Source organism: Pan paniscus, chromosome 8 (genome assembly GCF_029289425.2).
Source record: "Pan paniscus chromosome 8, NHGRI_mPanPan1-v2.0_pri, whole genome shotgun sequence".
NCBI lineage: Eukaryota > Metazoa > Chordata > Mammalia > Primates > Hominidae > Pan > Pan paniscus.
The window spans coordinates 72,333,058-72,357,840 of NC_073257.2; the positions used below are offsets into that span (position 1 = coordinate 72,333,058).

At 39.0% G+C, this 24,783-nt stretch overlaps 1 protein-coding gene across 31 annotated transcripts in view; it reads right to left on the minus strand.

The window, feature by feature from the left end:
• The window catches only part of ANK3 (ankyrin 3), a 709,526-nt gene that overhangs the window by 94,767 nt on the left and 589,976 nt on the right, over positions 1-24,783 (minus strand). For 16 of the 31 annotated variants that reach the window (XM_055092833.3, XM_055092837.2, XM_057298898.2 and 13 more), the window contains 3 exons: positions 23,820-23,873; positions 16,814-16,937; positions 12,096-12,198 (listed from right to left, as the gene is read on the minus strand). In XM_055092833.3, coding sequence (XP_054948808.1) covers positions 12,096-12,198; positions 16,814-16,937; positions 23,820-23,873 — 281 coding nt within the window. Of the gene's footprint in view, positions 1-12,095; positions 12,199-16,813; positions 16,938-18,203; positions 18,864-23,819; positions 23,874-24,783 lie in introns of those variants that run through there. The other 15 variants (XM_057298899.1, XM_055092845.2, XM_055092843.2 and 12 more) reach the window with 4 other exon arrangements.

Here is a 24,783-nt window from a genome sequence, read left to right on the forward strand (position 1 = left end):
CTCCCTACCCCCTTATATTCATTTTAGCCCTGGAAATTAAAGTGATGTATCTGAATGATAGATTTGGGAAAGGTAGCCGGGAAGGTTCTGCTCAGATCCAGTTTTCAATCTGTGGGCACAGAGAGTGAGCAGTCTCCTCTTCTCTCCAAAGCCTACTTTTGCAAAGAGTGTGCCTGGCCTGGGCCAGCACCACAGTCATTGGGTAGGGGAGTGTGCCTGTCTCAGGGATTCAGTTAGCTGGCCCACGTGGCTCAGACACTAAGTCAGTCCTCGCCTGGCCTCCATCAGGAATAAAGGAGATATTTTGTCATTGACCTTTCCTTATCTTTACTTATTGAAAGCTCCTTCAGAGATGCCCCAGCATCACCTGCTGGTTTTGTGATCATTAGCAGATTACTCAACTTTCTTCAGTCTTAGTTTCTGCATTTTCAAACTGGGGATGGTTGATATGGAGATAAAAGAAAACATATACGTCAAAGTCTGGCACCAATGCAGTGCTGGTGTTGGCATGGAATTATAATAATGTCTCCTTATATGTGTAAAGCCTTCTATACTTTTCAAAGGACTTTCACTTATATTAGCTCATTTGTCACAATCTGATCATTTATGGGGGAAAACAGCAAAAATAAAAATATTCCAGTCCCAGCACTGGGGCATTATAGTAATACACATAGGATGCTTTTATCAAACCAATGGAGGCCATTCAAGAATGCATCTTATCAATGCCTAGGTCTTATTTATTGACTCAAAATACTTACATTCCTTTGTTAATAGCACTACCACAACTTACTGTGCATCAGTTCAATGGTAAGGACTGACCTAGGCCCATACATTCATTTTTTGTTTGAGTTGTCAGAACCTATTAGCCCTGAGAGTAATGGAGCCATTTGACAGATGAGGAAAATGAGGTTTAGAAAGACTTCAAAAACTAGGCAATACAAAGTCAACACCTAGCACTGGGTGGCTTTAATAGAACACTATGTTAAAGAAAAATTCACACTGAATTTTTAATAATTTTTATTCCCATGTCAAAGATAATATGAATAAGCACATTACTTTTCATTTTGGAAGTGATGTCAAGGATTATTCAACTGAAAATGCACATTATTTAATAGAGTCCAAAGCCTGACTAATGATGATATCACTGTCTCCAAGAGCTTAATACTTTCCAAAAATAGTTTCTCACTAGTCCTATTCATCAGAGGAAAGAGGAGAACAAGTACACACTGGCCTTACAAACAAGGACACACCCAAATGCCCAGGTCTGGAAATAATTGTCCAGGCAGGGAAGGAAAGAGGCAGGGTCAAGAAAGTGTTTGCAAGAGAGAGAGAAAAAAAGGAGAAATCCAATTAACTCCAATATTAGTAATTCTCTACGTTGCTGACTGTCAACCTCCAGTGTTAGATGACATGAGTTAAGGTCCAGAACTAACTCTGCAAGTTTTCTTATCTAACAGCTCTACCATCTATGGGTGAAGGTGGTCTTGCAAATTAACTGGTAGCCTTGACAGGCTAATGTTAACAGCAACCGGGAAATCTCCCAATAACAGGTCACATGCAACACTCAGTGCAACAATTCTGGGAGATTGTAAATACAATTTAGTTTAGTAACAGTTGGATGATACAATCAGACTAGGAGCCACAGAAAGTAAAGGGCTATCAGGGATGACTTCACTCTATGGCCACAACTTGGACAGGGCCAAGGCAGAGGAAGTCATGTGGGTGTCAGTTCCCCACACGAAGAATAAGATGACTTGGGTTTGAATCAGGCTCTGTCACTCCATAGCCCAGTGACTGGCAAGTCAAAAAACTCACTGAATCTCCATTTCTGCATTAGGGTGACAGGTAGAAAATATTAATTGCCCTGATTCACTGTGAGAATGGAATGACCCAAGTAATGTGAAAGTGGCTTGAAAACCCTAAATTACCATGCAAACAAAAACACAGATGATGCTAATCTCATACCCCTAGATATTTATTTATTTTATTTTTTGAGACAGAGTCTCACTCTGTCACCTAGGCTCAAGTGCAGTGGCGCTATCTATGTTGGCTCACTGAAACCTCTGCCTCCTGGGTTCAAGCAATTCTCCTGCCTCAGCCTCCCCAGTAGCTGGGATTACAGGCATGTGCCACCATGCCCAGCTGATTTTATATTATTTTATTTGTATTTTTAGTAGAGATGGGGTTTCACCATGTTGGCCAGGCAGGTCTCGAACTCCTGGCTTAACTGATCTACCCACCTTGGCCTCCCAAAGTGCTGGGATTACAGGAATGAGCCACTGTGCCCAGCCTACCTCTAGATTTTTAATAATTGAAGATAATTTATTTCTTATATTTCTATAATGTTGCATCCCTCTATGTAGATATTTAGGATAGCATATCCTTTTCACACCACAGGGAGAAGTCAGAGCTGCCTGCTGGATTAACAAAAATAATAGTGGTGTTTTTGCTTTGCAAAATACTTGTCTACGCATCGATTCTTCCCATGGCTAACATGCTTTACTCAGATCTGCTATGCCTTGCTTATTAGAGTGGCACTATTGCCTAGTGGCCAGCAGGAGAATGGGTTTAAGCAACCATCAGGTTTACAGTCCATTCTCAGCTCTATCGCCTAATAGCTGTGGACAAGCTATTTAACTGGACAAGCTAAACACTCCTCACAGCCCTAGTCTCCTCGTCTGTAAAGTGGTAATCATAATACCCATTCCATTAGGTAGCCAAAAGCATGAAATGAGATGATGCATTTAATAAAATATTGTGGCAGGTAGTGTATTAAGTATTATAATTATTGTGACGTGCAGTGGATATTGAGTGAAATGGCAAACCGCTACCCAAATAGATAGTAGTAGGTTTAAACATCCAGCACTACTACATGGAAACACTTTTAAGAAATGGATTCCATAAAAGGAAACCTGACACAAGTAGTAAAATAAAATAAAAATTAAAGGCCTACTATAATAGAAAAAGCAGGTCTTTTTTCCCTTACAGTATTTATTTTCTTGAAGTCAACTATTATTACTCTTAAGACTTATTTTGAGAATAGCATATAAAGAAATTTCGTTCATTAAATTTCCAAATTGGATTGATTTCAAGACAATCTGGTTATGAACTTGAACAAAAGAAGGTGAATCAAGGTCAGAGTGGAAGCTGAGCGTGTCAACACCCAGCTTGAGACATCAAAACTAACTGCACTACCTTAAGGAAGTCACAATACCAACTTCTCTGCCTTAAAACAAAAAATCTGTAATCTTGCTGACCACTTGTTGAGAGGTGTTGAATGCATCACCTGAATAATGCTGGCAAAGCACATTGAAGAGAGAAAGCAGCATATTAAATGTCACCAGTCAAAGATGCCTATCTTCTAGGGGGACTATCTCTAGCAAATCTTTAATCTGAGGCTGGCTACCTTCTGCCACCATGCACGTTTCTGAGCACCCCCCTTAGAAATTAGCTTACGTGAAAGAAATAGCAAGGTTAATCTGCCGACGGGTGTGGGAGATGGGGGTGGGAGTGTGGGTGGAATAGGGTTGAGAGGTAGAGGAGGAAAATCTGACTGTTAGCATAGGCAGCCTTTTGGGTTAGGTATTCTTCTCCCTTCCTATTACTGAGATAATTGAAAATGCTTGGATCTTGAAAATACAAGCAGGAAGTTTCTTCTGAAGAACGCTCCAATTTTCACACTACTTGCTAACATATCAAATTGTACATTACACATTATATGACTAAATGTATATGAAATCATCCTTAGCCTCAAAAAAGACCAAGTCCAATCCAAAGGAATCAGAATCCTTGGCTGTGAAATAAATGAGAAGAGTTACGGGGTGGAAGATGTGACAGCAGCCTTCCTGTACATGATGGCTATAATGAGGCCTCCAATATCACTTACAGAATTTTCTCCACAGTCAGCATTCAAACAGCCAGTGCAACTGTTGACATCATAGTCTAGTTAAGTCTTCTAAACCAGTCACTATTGAAGGCCTGCCACTAGTCCCCTCAGGAACAAACCATGTAGGCAAATCTGGTCTGAAAAGGAAGTCTTCAAAAGAAAGAAATCTACTCAGAGAGAGAACAGGGCCAAACAGCTGTCCCATTCCTCTCTTTTCATAGATGCACTGCCCCTAAGTCAACAGAACTACAAGGAAATGGAAGGTGTTCATTTTAGAGTGATCAATTGGCAAGGGGCTCCTTTCTAAAGTTTTTGTTTGGAAATACCCAAGTTTATCCAGGTGTGGTGGCTCACGCCTGTAATCTCAGCACTTTGGGAGGCAGAGGCGGGTGGATCATATGAGGCCAGGAGTTTGAGACCAGCCTGGCCAGTATGGTGAAACTCCATCTCTACTAAAAATACAAAAAAATTAGCGAGGTGTGGTGGTGCATGGTTGTAATCCCAGCTACTGGGGAGGCTGAGGCATGAAAACTGCTTGAATCCGGGAGGTAGAGGTTGCAGTGAGCTGAGGTCACGGCACTGCACTCCAGCCTGGGTGACAGAGTGAGACTCCGTCTCAAAAAAAAAAGAAAAAAGAAATTCCCAACTTTATAGCATTCTCTTAAATCATAGTTCCTCATTTTCTTTCTCTTTTGTTAATATTGGATTTACTTATTTCTAGAGAGAAAGCATAAAATAATAGAATCTCAAGGTTGAATGGCACTTTAAGATGCGAGACTTTTTATGTTTCCATTGATATGTGGTTGTTCCTACCAGGTTTCATTACCACCAATAGCAACCACATTAGTAATGACAGAAAACCAAATTGAACTGGTTTAAGATACTCCCTTTCCAGGGAGGGGGGAGACTGAAATTAAATTGCTGGTTTATATGGCAAGAAAATCTGTATGGTGCTAACTTCAAGGTCGGTTGAATCCAGCTCAAATGATGGTAGGAATCATTGGTCTTCACATTCTACTCCCAGCAGCTTTGGACTTATGTCATCTTTAGAGCTTAGGAACCCCAGTAGAGTTTTTCTTTCCCAAAAGGTTAGACAAAGTCTCAAATTTGAGTCTCACTAGATGGGCTCAGATTTCACTTTTTATCCTAAAGTAATTGCTGTAATCCAGGAGACAGGAATGCTCTGAACGGCCAGAATTGGGTCTCACTGTTGCAGAACAGGAGGGACTTATGCCCCTTCTAAACAACATTAGCTGAGAAATGGGTGGGGTTAGGGATTCGACCATCAGATCCAGGCACTGCCACGGAAATGGGTATATGCGGAAAGCCAAATGGGTGTATGCAGGCAAAACCAACCGACATCAATAAGTGACTTATGCTTTTCTCCCATCTTTGAATGACTCTATAAAAAATCATACTGAATTACATGTTTCTGCCTACAGTATACACATACCTTTCGGTCTTACAACTAATTTTGGTGTCATTTAAAGGAAGATAAACTAATTGGTTAGCCTGCTAAATATTTGTAAACTGATGCCATGCCTTCTACCTTTTATCTGTCTGAAGGTCAAATAGTTCCATTCCTGTAATAATGCCTTCCATGCCATAATTTTTAGTTTTTCATACTTTTTTTTTTTTTTTTTTTTTTTTTTGGAGACAGAGTCTCGCTCTGTCTCCCAGGCTGGAGTGCAGTGGTGCAATCTCGGCTCACTGCAACCTCCACCTACTGGGTTCAAGCGATTTTCCTGCCTCAGCCTCCCAAGTAGCTGGGATTACAGGAACGTGCCACCATGCCCGGCTAATTTTTTGTAGTTTTAGTAGAGATGGGGTTTCACCATGTTAGCCAGAATGGTCTCGATCTCCTGACCTCGTGATCTGCCCACCTTGGCCTCCCAAAGTGCTAGAATTACAGATGTGAGCCACCGCGCCCAGCCAGTTCTTCATACTTTTTATAATTGTTACTGAATATGTTATGTCAGTTCTTTTTAAAGCACATTGAATAAATAAAAGACTTTATTAGGATTAGAAATAAACGTTAACAAAGAACACTGTCTAAATATAATCTTTCATGCTAAAAAATACATCACGATGGTGGTTCTGTGGCCCAACCAAGAATACTAGCAAGTATAAAATCCTGGAGGACAGACTATAAAATATGTGGACTCCTCAAGGGCCTTTTTCTTGCACTGAGCAATGCAGATGTAGAGTGTTCAGGATAAAATGAGGCAATCTGGAGCCAGATGGCCAGTGACTCTGCCACTTACAAGCTGTGTCCCTGGGGGTGAGTCACTCATGCTCTCTGTGCCTCAGTTTCTTCATTTTTTTTCTTTTTTTTTGAGATAGGGTCTCACTATCTTGCCCAGACTGGAGTGCAGTGGCGCAATCTCAGCTCTCCGCAACCTCTGCCTCCCAGGCTCAAGAGATTCTCCTGCCTCAGCCTCCCGAGTAGCTGGGATTACAGTCGTGCACCACTACCACTCTGCTAATTTTTGTATTTTTAGTAGAGACAGGGTTTCACCATGTTGGCCAGGCTGGTCTCGAACTTCTGACCTCAAATGATCCACCCACCTTGGCCTCCCAAAGTGCTGGGATTACAGGTGTGAGCCACCGTGCCTGGCCTCTTCATCTTTTTAATGGGGTTAACAAATTATTTCATAGGGATATTGTGAACTATAAACAACTTAATACTGCTAAATCACTTAGAATAGTTCCAGGCACATAATAGGAGCTCAAAATTAGCTGTTTTCACCACCACCATAAGTGTTACCACCATTATATCTCCTGACACTGAAGGTATCTAGTGAATAGCATTCCATTTATGTAATGAGCACTGTCTAATCTGGATCACACACAGTTGTGTGTCTTAAGTACATTAGCTGTGCCAGACAGTTGCTTTCAATAATTACATCAGAAGAAATGAAAGCACCATGCTATTACATTCATCCCAGACAATCAGGCTTCAGTTTAGACTCCTCCCTTTATTTATTAACTCCTATTTGGAGAGGAATGGAATGTTTCCAAGCACAGGTGTTGCTCTCAGACAATCTGACACATACAAATCTGAGCTTATAAAACAAATACATTAGATGTTGACTTACCAATACACACCAAGCTTCCAGTGAGAGTTGCCTTAAATCGGTAGTTACTAACAACATCTTAGAATTGTCAGGGGAACCCTTAAAAATACACATGCCCAAGAACCCAGACATGGAAATTCTGATTCTGCAGGCATCTTGCTTTTAAAAGAGCCACAGGTAATTCCATTGGGCACCCCCAGTTAAGAATACTGACTATGAATCAGTGGCTTTCAACCTTGGGTTCATTTAGAATTGCATGCCCAGTCTCTACACAGGCCAAAGAAATCAGGAACTGAGCAATCGTCTTTTTAAAAGTTCTCCAGGTGGCCGGGCATGGTGGCTCACACCTATAATCCCGGCACTTTGGAAGGACAAGCTGGGCGGATCACTTGAAGTCAGGAGTTCGAGACAAGCCTGGGCAACATGGCAAAATTCCGTCTCTACTAAAAAATACAAAAATTAGCCGGGCATGGTGGCACATGCCTGTAATTCCAGCTACTAGGGAGGCTGAGGCACAAGAATCACTTGAACCCAGGAGGTGGAGGTTGCAGTGAGCTGAGATCACGACACTGCACTCCAGCCTGAGTGATACAGTGAGACTCTGTCTCACACACACACACACACACACACCCCCCACAAAGTTCTCCAAGTGATGCTTGTAAGTGGTCTGGATTGAGTCATTGCTTTAAATAAACAGATCTTTTGACAAATCCAAGACATGATTTCATTTACATATACATTTTCAAAAACATATCTTCAGGTGATTTTTGGCTAACAGAATTCTTTCATGTTTTCTGATGAAATTATTGCTGTGGAAAGGCTACATTTTGAAATTTATAAATACAGAGAGGAATGAAAGAGAAAAACTAATGATTTTGTGTCACTTAATTCTAATAGAAAATGTTTAAATGCACTTCTGAAGTAAAGGGAAGGTAAAAGAATAGGAAGTTCATGATAACCTGTAACAAAAGAGTCTACTGTTGACTGTCCAGGAGGGAATTAAGTGGATTAGGACTAAGTACTCAGGCTCAACAGGGGGTGGGGATGGCTCCACCTCTCCCACTCCCCTCCCCCAGCTCTGGCCTCCACATGTGCCTTCAGCCAGCACAGGTCCCTAGAGGGTGAGGTGGCAGGCCTGCACTAATCACCCTGGGTCTCAACTACACTTTAACTGTGGTTAATATGCAAACTGATTAATCAGCAGGATAATAAAGAGGCAACTGTACTTTGTATGAGTGAGGTCTACTCATTGAAAAAGAGAAGTGTATGAGAGTTCATTTTTACTCATTTTTCACCTTTACTTGTCAGGGCAAATTTAACTGGGCAATGACAGTGCAGTTTTAAATCTGACAGTAAGTTATATGTCATTGCTTTGGGAATTCTAAATACTGAAAACTTCTTTCACGCTTTCCAACAAAATTATTACTGTGGAAGAGCTATATTTTGAACATTATAAATACAAAATTAGAGAAATGAAAAACAGAAACTAATAATTTTGTCATTTAATCCTAAAGTGTTTAAATGCACTTCTGAAGTAAATGCTTCCCATGAGTCTTGCACAGTGTATCTAGACACTTCTGTCTGCCAGCTTCTTCTTTGAGCAATTAGCCTTTTCCTTCTCCTCTATATCTATAATTTTATTTATCTATAATAATAGACAGAGGTGCATTAGCTTTTTTAGCCTCAAAACTAGAGACTTAAAAAGTTAATGCACCACTTTCAGGATTTTTCCTCCTTCCTCCAAGTTACTATTTTGAAATTGTTCACACAAATGAAAAAGTTGAAAAACTGTATAAAAAATACCCATGTACCTTCCACCTGGATTCAACAATTAACATTGCTATATTTGCTTTAACTTTATCCACATGCATTTTGGCTGAACTATTTGGAAATAAATAGTTGAATTAATGATTGCTTAATTCTGGAAAACTTCAGCATGCATACCCCAATATTCTCTGAGTAGGTCCAATAAGTAGCAGTGATAAGCTAAGAAAATTATCAATGCTAAAATTATCACTGCTAAGAAAATTATCAATGATTTCCTACATACACAGATATCTCCAAGACATTTTCAAATGCCCCCAACAGTCCCTAAAATGTCTTTATGACTTTCATTTCCCGCTCCAAAATCTCCTGCCAATTTATTCTGGATTTGCATGGATCTGAGTAGTGTTATATGCTTATTAAACATGCTGGTTCCACAAGGAATGCCTATGTGGGTATTCTGTGCTCATTAAAGACAGCAACTTTCTGTTTCTACATTATCAACTTAAAGTTTATTTTGAAAGATTTTCAGATGTCCTATGCTCTCCTTTCCTCTGATGGGTCTATAGAAGTGTTCATGATGTCCACAGAGGTATTTTTGAGTTGGAAGCAACAACTGACTACAAGATCATCAGTTTCATCTCAAAACTTCTCTTTGTCTTCTATTTCTGTTCACAAAGCCTTAGTTCTGAGTAAATGCTGCACCCCCAGTCTACCTGAGTAAGTAGGTCTTGGTAATAGTTAATAGGCAATGGTGTGAGAACCCTCAGAAGCCATTTTATAGCACCACAAACACTTGCATTTTACTTCAATGTTGATGTGCAGAAGGTGGGTGGTAGAGTAACTATGGTGGTAATAGTGGTGGTGGTAGCAGTGGTGGAGGTGACAGTGATGATGGTAAAGTCATGGTGATGGTGGTGGTGGTGGTTCCAATTTTGGGCCCTTGACCCATAGCAAGTTAATATGCAGAAATATAAGCCACAATTAGGTTTGATCAGAAATTCCCTGACACATGCTTTCTACATTAGCAAAGTGTCATTGATACCTGGGGAGTCTCCTTTCACATGTGATTTTACGTTTTGTGGGGTTTCCTTAGAGTGTAGAGAATAACAGGCATTTTTATACTTACAAGTGGTATCAATATCTCCACTGCCATCTCATTTCAATTGGGAATATGAAAAGAGCAGGATTATAGACTGAGATAATGACCACAGCCAACCAAGCAGAAAATTTCAACCAATTCCTGGCAACACCTTATAACCAAGACTTAGTTTCATTATTTGAGACAAGTGCTTTCTCTAGTGCTAATACCCATTTAAAACTCATGACATGCTATTGCACTGAAATGGTTTGGCTGTGTCCCCATCCAAATCTCATCTTGAATTGTAGCTCCCACAATTCTCACCTGTTGTGGGAGGGACCTGGTGGGAGGTAATTGAATCATAGGGGCAGGTATTTCCCATGCTGTTCTCATGATACTGAATAAGTCTCACAAGATCTGATGGTTTTATAAGGGGGAGTTACCCTGCACAAGTTCTCTTCTTGCCTGCCACCATGTAAGATGTCTCTTTCTCTTCCACAATAATTGTGAGGCCTCCCCAGCCATGTGGAACTGTGAGTCAATTAAACCTCTTTTCTTTATAAATTACCCAGTCTCTAGTATGTCTTTATTAGCAGCGTGAGAACAGACTAATACATGCACCTATAATCTTTTTTTTTTTTTTTTTTTTTTGACAGTCTCGCTCTGTCGCCCAGGCTGGAGTACAGTGGTGCGATCTTGGCTCACTGCAAACTCTGTCTCCCAGGTTCAAGCAATTCTCCTGCCTCAGCCTCCCGAGTAGCTGAGATTACAGGCGCCCACCACGACACCTGGCTAATTTTTGTATTTTTAGTAGAGACGGGGTTTCACCATGTTGGCCAGGCTGGTCATGAACTCCTGACCTTAAGTGATCTGCCTGTCTTGGCCTTCCAAAGTGCTGGGATTACAGGTGTGACCCACCCATGCCCAGCCTATAATCATTTTTAATAGAGTTTTTTTGTCTGACCAAACACTGAATAACCACTGTATTCACCTCTGTAAGGCCTGCTTGTTAAGAATGTTCTAGAGAGTAAAAAGTAATAAAATATATATTGTAGGTCCCTATGAAGTACAACACACATATGTAGGTCTAGACATCAGCATCTGCAGACATGTGGGAGTCCCAAAAGTCTACCTATTGCTTAACTTCTAACTTGGCTATGATATGTGACTATCATTTATTCATCTGCTCCAATTCACGTTCATTGTGCAGTAAGTCAAAAAGCCCAGCATGATTTCACCAATTATTTACATTGCTTAAATATTATAAGCCACCTTTAAAAGTTTTATTGTCCAGATAGTTTCATCTGTCATTAAATCACTACTGTGCATACTTAAAGCCAGGTATTATCTGTGTAGTAATTATTCCAGGACCATCCTGAGCCCACATGCAGGAAGACTGTGTTACTGGAACTTCTTATAGTAACCCACTATCTATTCAACCACAATTATTGGAAGAAAACAATTACACAAACACCAAATGCATGTAGCAGAGATTCTGGTAGAAAGCAAAATACTATCACATCTTCAGACACCCATCAAAGGCAGCTTTGAAGCTAAGGGAACAAAAAATGACCAGTCTCATCTTTACTTACTAAAAACAATTCTAACAAATTCCAACATAGATACACAGTTTGTTTAGCAAAATACAACATTCAGGCTGGGTGCGGTGGTTCACACCTGTTCCCAGCACTTTGGGAGGCCGAGGCAGGTGTATCACTTAAGGTCAGGAGTTCTAGACCAGCCTGGCCAACATGGTGAAACCCCGTCTCTACTAAAAATACAAAAATTAGCTGGGTGTGGTGGTGCGCCTGTAGTCCCAGATACTTAGGAGGCTGAGGCATGAGAATCACTTGAGCCCAGGAGGCAGAGGCTGCAGTGAGCTGAGATCATGCCACTGCACTCCAGCCTGGGTGACAGAGACTCTGTCTCCAAAAACAAACAAAAACATTCATGAGGTTAATACCAGCAACTTCAGCTACCAATGATTATTAACTCTCCTTTTAAAAAACTGAAATAGATTTGACCTAGAGAAGAGAAAGGTAACTACACATCTCCTAGGACTTTCTGAGTTCTTCTCTGATACTCCTATCTTCCTCACCTGCAGAAGATAGGAATATTTCTGCTTATAGTACAACTTATTTTTTTTTTTAACTGGCTAGTACCAGAAGATTTACAAATGTAAAATCAAACATGCAGAAATATATTTTTTGTCACAAGACAAAGAGCTTGATTAAATCATACAAATGTAAGTTTAATGGTCAAAGGCTATTTTGAAAAGAATGCATACCTGCTCTTTGGATGGCACAAGGAGTTCTTCAATCATCATGCTGTCCCGTGCATAGGAGCTTCTGTTCAAGGTGTAAGACCTATCCGAACTGAAGGAGCGGAGGCTGTTGTATTTACAGTTAACCATTCAACAGTGGTAGATGATGATGAGATGAATAAAAAAAAATTAATGCATGCAACTTTAAGAACAGGCAAGATGGCTAAAAATATCAACAAAAGTTGTTCTTGAAAGGACATAGTGAAAAGTAAAATCCCTTGTATTTGAGAAAATGTCTTCAGTGTAGACAACCTTATGATTAGAATTTGTTTAAAATTAGGCCAATTTTGAGAATATGAAATGCATGAAAACTTTGGATGTTTCACTATGAAGTTGAACTGACATGACAATTGAGAAGAACCAGATGATTCTAGAGAGTTGACAGATTTTTCTAGGATGAGATCTTATGTTAGAATGTCTCCTCTTTCTGGTCTATGTCTACTTGACATGCGCTACTGATAAGAATTATGTCTACTTTAAATGGGTCTGTTTATAAGTCTTTGGGACTTACTGAGAACTCTGGTTTGTTGTTGCTACTCATAGAAAACATCAAGAAGGAAGTAGTGTTATGAATACACTTTGCATGATCCTCTTTGCCATCTTCCTGGCTTTGAGGAAACATTCATATTCCCTGCATGGTTATTTGGTCTTTTCTGCAAATATTCTTTCTTTGCTCTACTGTTGTCTTTCTAGCTCCTTCAACTGTTCTTTCCAGCCACTGTCAAATCCTCCATATGGCCCTTGAACTTCTCAGATGCAGGTACCCTGATGCCCTGATATGCCATCATCACAGTGACCTCTAAACTAAAACTCAATAGAGTCAGGGCCCTTGGGAGAACAGTTCTGCCATGTCATTCTCGTGACCTTGCATATATTCACATAAGTCATACAGGCAAAGACTGGAATTGAAGCTAATCTGAGTCTTCACAGAACACCCTGTGATCTTCCAGGAACTGAGAGGATGGAGGTTGGTGAGGAGCTTCCATGAGATCATCTGCTACTCACCTCCCCATCTCACCTGGGAGGCTGTCATGAGACAGCTTTCATCACTTCCTCTTTCTAATGATGTATGAGGCTTCCTATTCTGCTCTCCTTGGAATAGAGCTGCAGAATATAAAACCATTTAGCTGAAGTCTAGAATTGGCTCCTCGGCAATGGGGTATCCCACAACTAGCATTGTAGACATCCAGCCCCTTTTGTTCTGGTGTCCTTTTAGGTGTAGGGGACAAGGATCATGAGAAGCTAGCACCTTTCACTTCTTCTTTCACTGCCTATATAATTAAAAAACCATCTGGATCTAAAAGCGGCTTCTTGTATCTTTACCAGTTGAACCAGCCAGACTTTCGCTTTGGCCTTGCCTTTTGTGTGCTTGATGGGGAAATGAACAAAGAAGATATACATAAGAGGTAAATAAATGATTCTTTGCATGAAACAATTTCTTTTCCCCACTGCCTGCTAAACTAAAGAAAATCAGAAAGTGGGTATCCTTTTATCAAGGTACAGAGCCTCCTGACATTAGAGGCCTCATTCTAAGTGTCTACACAGATAGGTACGTACATTCTTCTAGGATTGGAGCCTTCACTTTTATCAGAATCTCAGATGGACCTCTCTTATCCCCAAACAACCATCATTCTGCAGTCATTATTTAGTGTATTCAGCAAAACTTACTAAAAGACCATTATAAGCATAATTCCTGCACAGAGGAACTTATCTAGTAAGCCACATGACTCTAGCCACTTGCACAGTCAGGCCCTCTGTGCCCAATCATGGGACCCATTACTCTCTTTTTTCCCCAGTTTCAATTGCAAGCCCTTCTTTCTGCCATTCCTGTTTCTATTCTCTTACCTTCTCTCAAATACAGTAGAAGCTTCCTAAGAGCAGGAATTCTCTAACTCAACACTGTCCAACAGAACTTTATCCTATGAAGGGGATGTGCTAAATCTGAGCTATCCAACAACAGCGGCTACTGAGCACTTGAAATGTGGCTGGTGTGAATGAACAAATGAATTTAACTAATTTTAATTTAAGTAACTATAGGTGGCTAGTGGCTACATTATTAGTGCAGCTTCTAAGTACTAATAACAATGTTAAATTTTGCTCCAGTGGTGTGATTTGAGAGTCGCCGGCCACTCTCTGCATTAGACATTCATTTCTTCAAATTATGGTCCCCATGGCATGATATGTTAACATTGGTGGTGTATGAAACAGTTTTCTATGTAGACAAACACTTAAAAGTTTTAAAAAATAATTACCTATTCATTTTAATTTCATTTTTAAATGTATCTAAACTTTGTTGATACTTCTTAAACAGCTCCTCCTTCTTTTAATTTCTCTATGAGTGCCAACTGCAGAACAGAGCCCTGAATTGGGAGCTATCAACCGAAAGGCCTAAAGATGTCTTCATTTTGCATAATGTCTAAAGTTCCTACTTCTGATCATTCCAGACCAATTTAAATTAGACATATGGAGTCAATTAAATCCATCAAGTTTCACTGGGAATCCTTAATACTTCGAAGTACTTTCAGCTGAAAATTAAAGATTATTTGCATGGGGATCTAGAAAGCATTAAATTGTTTTCAACTAAGGCCAACTATTTGTAGCCATCAGTACACCCTAAGTGTTAAATATAGGAAGTGTTAGAAAAACATGCCTCAGAATTCTAAATTTATACTAATTTACCTAGCACAACTCAAATAAAACAGCAACCAGCAAACAAACAGCCCTTCACATCAGGACTTTTTCTTTAAACCCAGTGAAATTTCTTTAATTACTTCATGCATGATACAAAACTTGTTAAGGGAAAGAAATTCCTTAAGTATTCAGTCAATTTTGCATAAGTAATATTTATTATATACTTTCTAGTTTTCTTAAAATCAGAAAATTTTTACTGATGTTTCTAAAGCTTTTGAGCAGAAAAAAAGAAAGCACATCGCAGCACATCACAGCACATCACATTACAATGCTAAAGAAAATAAAAATGAGAGCATGAGCCAGGAGAGGGAAGAGAAACACTATAAAAGTGCCATGTCTTCTTACCTTATCTTGGGACTATTTTAAAGTAATTTTAGGAAAAAAAAAAAAAAAAAAAGAACAGAAGAAATAGAAAGCAAAAAATCAGACAGGGAAAAAAGAAAAAAAATGTTATGGTTGAATGAGTTACACATTTAATGTACTCCTTTTAAAATGTTACACTCAGAATATATTTTACTTGATAATACTCTAACAATGTGCTTAAAAATATTGGCTTTATAGATTTTTAAAAAATATTTGCCTCTGAGCATAACATGAGTCATCAATGTAAAAAAAAATGAGTTACATATAATAGCAACAAATAATAGTGCAATCAAAATTAGAAGTGTGAAAGCCTTGGAATTATATTAAGAAAAAAATTACAGTGCGATATTCTGGTTTCCTATGTCACTGGAGGTCAGCTACTACAGTTTTCTACATAAAAATGATTGATCACAAAATGTGTCATATATTATCAGAAGAACAGAAGGCAAGCTAGTTATTGGATTTCAAAAGCTATACATCTCTACAATTTAAACAAGATCTACAGGATCTCAAGAACCTTAAAAGTTCTACATATTTTCCATTTTTGATCGCCTAAAAGATTGCATTTTTTTTAAAGTTATTTTTCCTCTTCCTGTTAATGACACCTGCTACAATAAGACTTTAAGGCCTTTTATAAATGTATTTATAAGGCAAAAGTTCTACCAAGCTATATGAGTTTCAAATTCCTACTAAAATAAAGACTAGAAGAAAAATCAATTCAATATCCATACTGGCCACACCAACTACACTGAGAATAAACTCCAGGGTTTACTTTGTGGGAAGTGCCATTTACTATTAGACAATGAAACTTTTTACAACAGATCCTTAAACTATAGGAAAATGTCCTCAGGGTTCTGGCTTAGAAGGTTTAATTATTAGCTTTAAAATAACTTGACTGTCAGCAAACACTCTGTTAATCCACACTAGGGCAAAGAAGTCTCCAAATTCTGCACAAGGTTCTGTTTCTTTCAACTAGTTTAAGAAAAGTTTGAGTCAAGGTTTTCCCATACAGAAGTTTTCCACTTCAGTTGTAAGAACTGAATTTGTCACCATTCCTGTCTGTGAGTTTTGGTAAATCACTGTTATACTTCTTACACGTCCCTTGTAAACAAAATAATGGAATAGTTTTAGAAGAGATACTCAAACACTTGGTGGACAACTTTAATAAACAACATAATTTTTTTTTCAAAAATGCTCTCTTTTAATCATGAATTATTATTTCAGTAACAAAGAGAGAGTAGTGAACAATCTATACACATATTTCTCACTTATTAGCAAATAATACTTTCTTTCAATATGGAACAAAACTTAATTTTGAAATATGTGACTCAGATTGGTTCTCCCAGTTTTGTCAGTGAGCTCTTTTGCTACTGTGCTGGAAGCATGACTGCAAAGTGGGAAAAAAAAAAGAACACACAATTAACATGTTCAATCACATGAAATTAACAACCGCAAACCACAAAAGAAAATAGCAGAGCATGTGTATTTGCGTCGAGAACATTTTGCTAAATTCACATCTTCATCCAAAGAACACATTTTGGAATAATGTGAAAAATGAACATGATTTTGATTTATGACAAATCATGGTTGTTTTAAATTAACTATGAAAGACAGCAACAATGAAGTACCTGGCAGAACGCGCTCCGAGACTAAAGCCCATGTAACCCTCTGCAGGCAGGGAATCATCACCCAATTCCTTAAGGTCCTGTGGCCCAAGATATTTGTCTGTGTCCCCGGTCATTGCATCTTCACCTGCAGATGTAGAGAGTAAGCCCACATCAAAATCTTCCCTTTTGAAAGTGTCAGCTGTGGAGGAAATCACTCCTTTGGTTATCAGCAAATCCCCCAATATCTCATATTCACCTTCCCCTATCACCTGGATAATTTTTGTAACTCTCATTTAGAAGGAAAAGGTATAGGTAAAGGTTAGTACACAATTTCAAGAGTGAATTTAAGTAGCGGAAACAACTCCTGGTATTAAATACAAATCTTAAAACATTACCCCTATCCCTTTGCTTCCCCGTAAGCCTCAGCTGACTAGAAAGGTGGATGTTTTATGTCAGTTACAGTTTTCCTCACCTCACCTCACCCACGATGAGGGCAGCTTGTTTGAATGGACATGGATTACAAAATAAGAACCACCTCTTCATTACCGTTCTTGAAATTATATGTGGGAAGGAAACAGACATTTAAAAAAAAAAAACTGGTTTTCTCACACACAGGATTTCAGTTTGGGGCTTATGTAAGAAACTAGCAAGTTATGTGAACTATAACTTGCTTGGTTGGAGAGCCTTGGAACACATCAATTTTGAAATGCTTCTAAACCTATCAAATTAACAACAGCCCAACTGTCCCAATGCTTGAAATCTACATGGAAAGCAACACAGCCTTCTCCAGAGATAATATGGGTGCTTTAGCACTTTGAAAGGACTATATAAATTGCTCTTTAATGATCAAGACAAAGAGTTAATTATGTGAAATACTTTTACCAGCTACGTATGCAAAACATGACCTCATATGGAAAAACCACATTCCAAGAGTGACAAGGCAGGTTTTTCAATTGTCTTTTGCCCTCTGGGACATTTCCCATCCTTCTCAAAAGGTTGCACAGGCTGCAGAAAAGTTCCTTCCCCAAACAGGCAAACTCTTACCCTCTTTCTGGACGCAAGCTTCACTGGCCAAGAGATTGCAAAAGTGTACATGTTGTGTTTTCTCAAAGGTAAGTGATTCATTCCCCCAGATATATTTTCCAATTCCTGCATTCGGTACTGTTTACATTTTCCATTCATTTAAACTCAGGAAACCGCAAGAGCTCAGCTTTTAAACTACCAATCAAGTCTAAAAATACACTGTCAACTACTGTTTTTGCAAATGTAAAAACTAAACAGATCAACTTTCTACTGCTGCTACCCAGTACCAAGAGATTATTTTAAGTAATTATTTACGGCTGGGCTATTTGCACATTCACTGCATCTCAAACAAAAACAGCACACACCAAGTACAACTCAAAGATCTTACTCTGCGGTAAAGCCATTTCCACTAGGCTTGGATGATCAAATGTTTTCCTGATGTTTCCAGGAATTCCTTAAGCAGTGATTTAGAATCAACCTCCAAAACAGCTCAAGGAAACCAATCCCTGGTTTGTATCCACTCTCTTCACCACCGCTGAATTCCTCTCAGCATCTTGATATCCTCGTAGGCAACTGAGGAATTATACATCTTTCCCCACTCAGAGTTCGAAGATTTTCAAAATTTCAGGCCCCCCAAAAAATCTTTTTAAAAAACCCCACTTAATTGAGGTTAAGATCCTTTTGACCACTTCACAGACATCCTTTTAAAGCTCCTTCTGATTGGATTAAAAACTCCTCTGGCAAGCCTCTAGCAGGACAGAATGGTGACATAAATGCAAGCCCCTGAGTTATTTGTATGTAAATATGAGGACTGCTCCGGTGTAGACTTTCGGTAATTTGATACCAATGCACGTTGCCTAGTCGGGTAACCGAGACAGCCTTCATGTAGGGAGAGAGCGAAGTGCTACATTTAATTAGGAGGTGATTCTTCTCAAATATGAATGAAGAAACAGCCAACCCAGGTAGAGGAAAAACATTAGAAGAAAACAAAGCAGTGGCCCAGGCGGGGAGTGGCACGGAGCTCCAGGCAAACTTTCAACTTTGTACTCAGCTGGGAACACTGGGAGCCTCAGTTATTTATGGTCCCTGTCAGGTGGAAGGAGGGGAAAAAGAGAGAGGGAGGGCCTGCCCTTGAGTTGAGGTTGTGAAACTGGGGCTAAGGAAAGCAGCAGTGATTCCCATAACTCTCCAAGAGGCACTTTGCAATACACTAATTGCCGCTGCTTTTTATCAAGAGTTTGAAGAAGGGAGCAGAAGTGAGACAAGTTGGAAAAAGCAAATGGGTGTTCTGCTTTATTTTTGGCCCAAGTTCTTTCAACTATTTAATATGGAGGGACTCACTGGTGCTCCTTCGAGAGGTCCCTGGAGGAAGTGCAAAGCAAAGGGAGAACTGGGGTTGGCTGGAGAGGCCTTTGTTGCCCCAGATAGGAGGCAGGACTGAGGTCTGTCACTTTGCTGTTACATTGTTTCTTTCTCTCTCCACTAGTGGCCTTCCTTCTCAGCTGCTCCACCCTGTTTATGTTGGCAGTGAAGGAAAAAACTAGCAGGACTTCCCCATCTTCCATCTGGGTACACTGGAGAGGCCATTTCAATTGCTGTTTTTTTTTTTTTTGCTTCCCTCCAGCCCCCACCGCCCCCGGGAATAGCTGGAGAACTGGGCTCAAAAGTAAAGGGTTTAGAAACTGTCTTGCTGAAGTAAGCAGTCTTTTATAAGAGCACATCTATCCCCTTGGAATGTTACCTAAATATACAGGAATCTGAATCTGTAGAACCGATAAAGTAGGGGGGAAACTCTGTTTTCCCTGGATACATGCATAGATGAATGGATAAATGCATGATTCATATAATATTAGGATGCTATGACACCTGGTGCTTTACTCTGATCAGCCTGGCTGTAATCAACATGGGAAATACATGGAAATAGAAGGGAAGTCATTTATAATGTCTGGAACATATTGAAAACTATTCCCAAGCAGAGAATAATTTCCAACTCTAAAGAATAGAAGGGGAAGTCTTGTTTAAAGAGAAATGTCTGAATGTTCATCGACTTTTTAAGTCTGCATTTCGAATCCAAACTACAGAACTGAGCAAAGCGTTATTCAAATACTGTCATTCATTCCAATTTCTCAGCAAGGCCTATGATGCAATGTTCCTTCCACTGACTTCTTGGCTATTTTTCCTTCTTGGCTATTCTTCCACACCCACCTTCCCTCCTGTTATACAGAATTTTTTCAGTCCCTAGAAGTCCTTAAACTCTTTAGACTTTGAGCCTTTACTAGGGTGTATTCTCTTGATGGAAACTTTATCGTTTTTTCCAGATGAACTTCTCTAATCTTTGACTCTTTCTAGAAGCCGTCGCACCCTCTACTCACCATTAGGTGTCCCTCATCAGAATGTATTGCCAGTAAACACATCTGCTTAGTCTTTCCCATTGGCTGGTGAGATCCCCTAAGTTAGGAGCCATATTCTTCCTTGGCCAGGTATATTGGAAGTTCTCATAAATAATCTTGGAATCCATGACTGATAATAAATATAAGTTATTTTTATCTTTTAAATCTACATGTCATGGCAACTTAGCACTCTTTTCAAATATTATGTTAAATGACTGGTATACAGTAAAATTTCAATGAAAGTAAGTTTCCATTATTCTTTAGCCATACTTCTTAGACTTCAGAAATGGTCACTATGAAACCAAAAGAAGTCTGGGGTAGGAGTGGGAGTTGTCAACACACTTGGCCAAAGATTAATGAAAATAAAATAGCCTTATAACATTAAGTAATTATCCACTTAGCATTTTAGAATGGTGAGAACATTTCTTAAAAGACATGGAATTTAGAAATAAAAGCAATGGTATTCTTTTAATGCTGTTTTCCACAGTAGGTGCTCTAGGTTCAAATCCAAGCTGTACCATGTATTGACTGGGTGACCTTTGAAATACCATTTAACTGCTCTGAGTCATAGTTCCAACCTGTATAAAACTGGGGGTAATAAGTCTGCCTCTACCCTCAAGCCTCCTGGGGAGATTTAAATGAAATAATGCACAAAGTAAGGGCTTAATCAGCACGATTACTATTATTCTGTAGCACAATTTTTTCCAATGCCCAAATATCTGAATGCATGAACTCAAATAGCATTTAAATTGCTACTATTTATACTGGTAAAGGCAAAATCCAATCACAGCAGTAAAATGTCCCGTTCTCCATTACTTATAAGCCAGGCATTGTGTTAGGTAATCACAAAATTTGTTGATGGAATGAATGAATGAATGAACAATAACAACAACAAAGTTCATTCACACTCCTTTCAATGAACAAAACATTCTATCATTATTATATAGTACAACACACTACTGTACCAAAGATTAGAAAGGAATGAGATGAATTGTATTGTGTGATTTGTTAACTTTCTCTAATCCACTATATAATCCAAACACATTTTGGCTAGTGGCAGCTTCTAACACGTGTGTATAAGCCAACCAAGGTAATTTTATTAACAGATGACATGCATTTTATATCAGATATATTTAGCTTAAAAATGTTACCAAGAGTCACATATTTTCACTTACTAAAAAGGAGTTGTGTAGGTTTATGTTTTCTAAAGGTATTTGGTGCAGTGAAATAAGAGTTGTGTTATAGAGGAATTTGACTATTTTTAGGCAAAGAGGATTTTGGTAGCTCATCTTTAAAATGCCTCCCTCACCCTTACCTCCAATGAACTATGTTTCCTTCTATTCATGCCCTTGCATAGTACCCCTAAATTGAATCTGGGTTGGCTGAAATTTTGAACAGTAAAATTTGGCAAAGTGATTTTGAATGAATGAGTATGTGTTCAAAGAAACCTTGCAGACTCCTCAAGTCTCTTGAAACAGTGGTTTGGGGGAAGCCAGTCCCAATGTAAGAAATCTGACTATGATGATAGCACCATGTTATAAAGAAGCTCAAGGTAGCCATATGGAGAGGCTGCTTAGAACCAGGGAAAGAGAGAGACAAAAAGAGAGTCAAAGAGAGAGAGAGAGAGAAAGAGAAATGCCCAGCCAACACTCAGCTGTCGCTGCCATCCTAGCTGAGGTGTCAGACCTTTGAATGAAGACACCATCTTGGACATCTGGTCATGTTCCTCCACCTCAGCTGCTGACTGCAATCTCATAAAAGATCCCAAGACTCAGCTGAGCCCCGTTTAACTCACAGAACCAAGGTAGATAATAAGACCTTAAATCACTGAGTTTAGGGGAGGCTGTAATTTTGTAATAGGTAACCAAAGCAAAAATGAGAAATGACAAGGTCCAAAGGTAAACCAAAGAGGTCATACTCTGGTTGCCTAATGTATCACTAATAAATTAGAGTTAGCTCTGTAGTGCATTAAATGATGTGCATACACAAAGCCCAGGAGCACAGTGGCAGATGCCATTAGAGAAGGCCTCACTTAGTATTGACTTGATGCATTTCGAAACTTTTATCTTGAGCACTGATGTTCTTATTGTTAATCTACATCTGTCAATAAATTATCAGAGCCTACAAAATATATAAAAAGAATACAAAACTCCCCAAATCTACCTGATCCCACCACTAACCAATTAATAAAAGCAGTTCAGAGGCATTTTACTTCAACTACTCAGCAATCTCCTCTTCCTAGTCCTCCCTACATCATGACTAGGCTGAAAGAAGAGATTTCCTACACCATAATCAACCATTCAAAGATCCGTCAACTTCGTCTGCCAGGAAAACAATACAAAATAGAAACAGGAACAAAGGAGAGAAAGAGAGTATATTAAATGATTATCAGGACTGTGGTGGGCCAAATAGGTGTGCCCTCATTCCTTTTTAGATTCCAAGTCAATGGTCCAGTACATGGTGTAATATACCCAACCCAACATCCTCACAATCTTTCGTTATGCCCCCTAATGATCCTTTTTCATGTCGAATAAAGGAAATAGTTATTGGCCTAATATTTAAAAATGTTTTCTTATCCTAGAAGTTATTTTCTCTTCTTTTCTTCCCCCACCCGATGTACTTTTCTTCTAATCTCTTTCCACCTTAAGACCATCACCAAGGAAAACTTCTGTCACTTTTCCATGAACTGAAAGCTGTTTTCCCATCTGGCTGGAGACTTCAGTCATAAAGTTCCTTAAGACAAGGATACCAAATTGTATTGTTAGAAACTTTGCTCAGAAGTGTTTAATTCTGCTGTAAAATACAGAATCTCCCATTATAAAGTTTAAATTAATAGTTAATAGTACAGACCAAATAGTACAACCCTCCAAATTACATGGGATTAAAAAAGATTAGAAAGAATAAAGAGAAACAGTGTCTCTATACTCTACTGATTTACTAGGAGTTGATTTCTTAATAGAACTCAGCAAATAGTCTAATACACAAGAGATTAATGATCAAACTTGACTAAAATTTACTGTTGCTTATCCTTTAAAAAGTGATTTTCTTTGATCATACAGCAAAGAGAGGAAATGAAAACTATTGGGAAAATAAATCCTTTATTTCTAGTCAGCATTACAGAACAGTAGAATCAGATCAATTATAATTAACACTAATATTTATTGAGCATTTACTATGTTTTAGGCACTGTGTTTGGTGTTTTATATGTATTATTTCATTTAATTCTCATAATCTTATAAAACAGAATTGTTATTTCCATTTCAAAATAAAACACAGTTTAGAGTGGTGGAATAAATACTCCAACATTACTTAGAATATACAGAAAATAGGATTCAAAATCAGTTGCTGTCACTCTAGAGCCCTTCTTTTAACTACCACAGCGTGTTGGCCGTACAAAACTTAAGATACTATTGAATGAATGTTACAAGAAGTTCGTAATCAAAATGTAAGCTCCTTGAGGGCAAGGGGGCTTTGTCTGTTTTGCTTCATATCATTGCCCAGAACAGAGCCTGGCACATAGTAGGTGCTCAATAAATGTGGAATGAATGAAAGAGCAGTGATTGCCTTTCAAAATGGGAACTATATTTACTGGGGCAAAGAGGAGGGAGACTTACTTTTCACCGTAAACTCTTGTACCTTGGGAATTTTGTACCATGTGCATCTATTACCTATTCAAAAAATGAATAAAATTAACAAAATAAAACAAAACAAAATATAGGGACCACAGATCAGTCATATAAGCTCTATGTTCCATCCACCAGAAACAGTATTGTCACTTACATAAGTCTGCCATGTAGATACGAAGATGTGTTTGTTTACCAGTGGATATCCAGCAATCAAGCAGAGGGAACACTCAATACTTTGATATTCTACCTTATATGCCTCTTTAAGAGATGGAACAGAAAAAGTGAAGTAACAAAGCAGGAAGAAGGAGATGCACGCTATTAATGTGGTACTTCTAGTAGTTTCAGGGGTACGTGTGCAGGTTTGTAACATGGGAAAACTGCATGTCACAGGGGTTTGGTGTACAGATTATTTCATCATCCAGCTAAAGAGCATAGTACCTGATAGACAGTTTTTCAATCCTCACCTTTCTCCCACCCTCCACCCCCAAGTAGGCCTTGGTGTCTGTTGCTCCCTTCTTCTTTTTTTGGAGACACAGTCTCACTCTATTGCCCAGGCTGGAGTGCAGTAGCATAATCTTGGCTCACTGCAACCTCTGCCTACTGGGTTCAAGCAATTAGCCTGCCTCAGCCTCCCGAGTAGCTGGGATTACAGGCACCCGCCACCACGCCCAGCTAATTTTTGTGTTTTTAGTAGAGACAGGGTTCCACCATATTGGCCAGGCTGGTGTTGAACTCCTGACCTCAGATGATTCGGCCTCCCAAAGTGCTGGGATTATAGACATGAGCCACTGCGCCCGGCAAAGATTTATATCTCATTCAACATTTAGACAATAAATTCTCAGCCTAGAGAATCCAAATGACATATTTGCTCACATTACTTTTCTCTTGATCTCCTGATATTTTCATTCTCAAAAGAACAAGGAAGCAGGAGTAAGAAAAAGAAATATGGTAG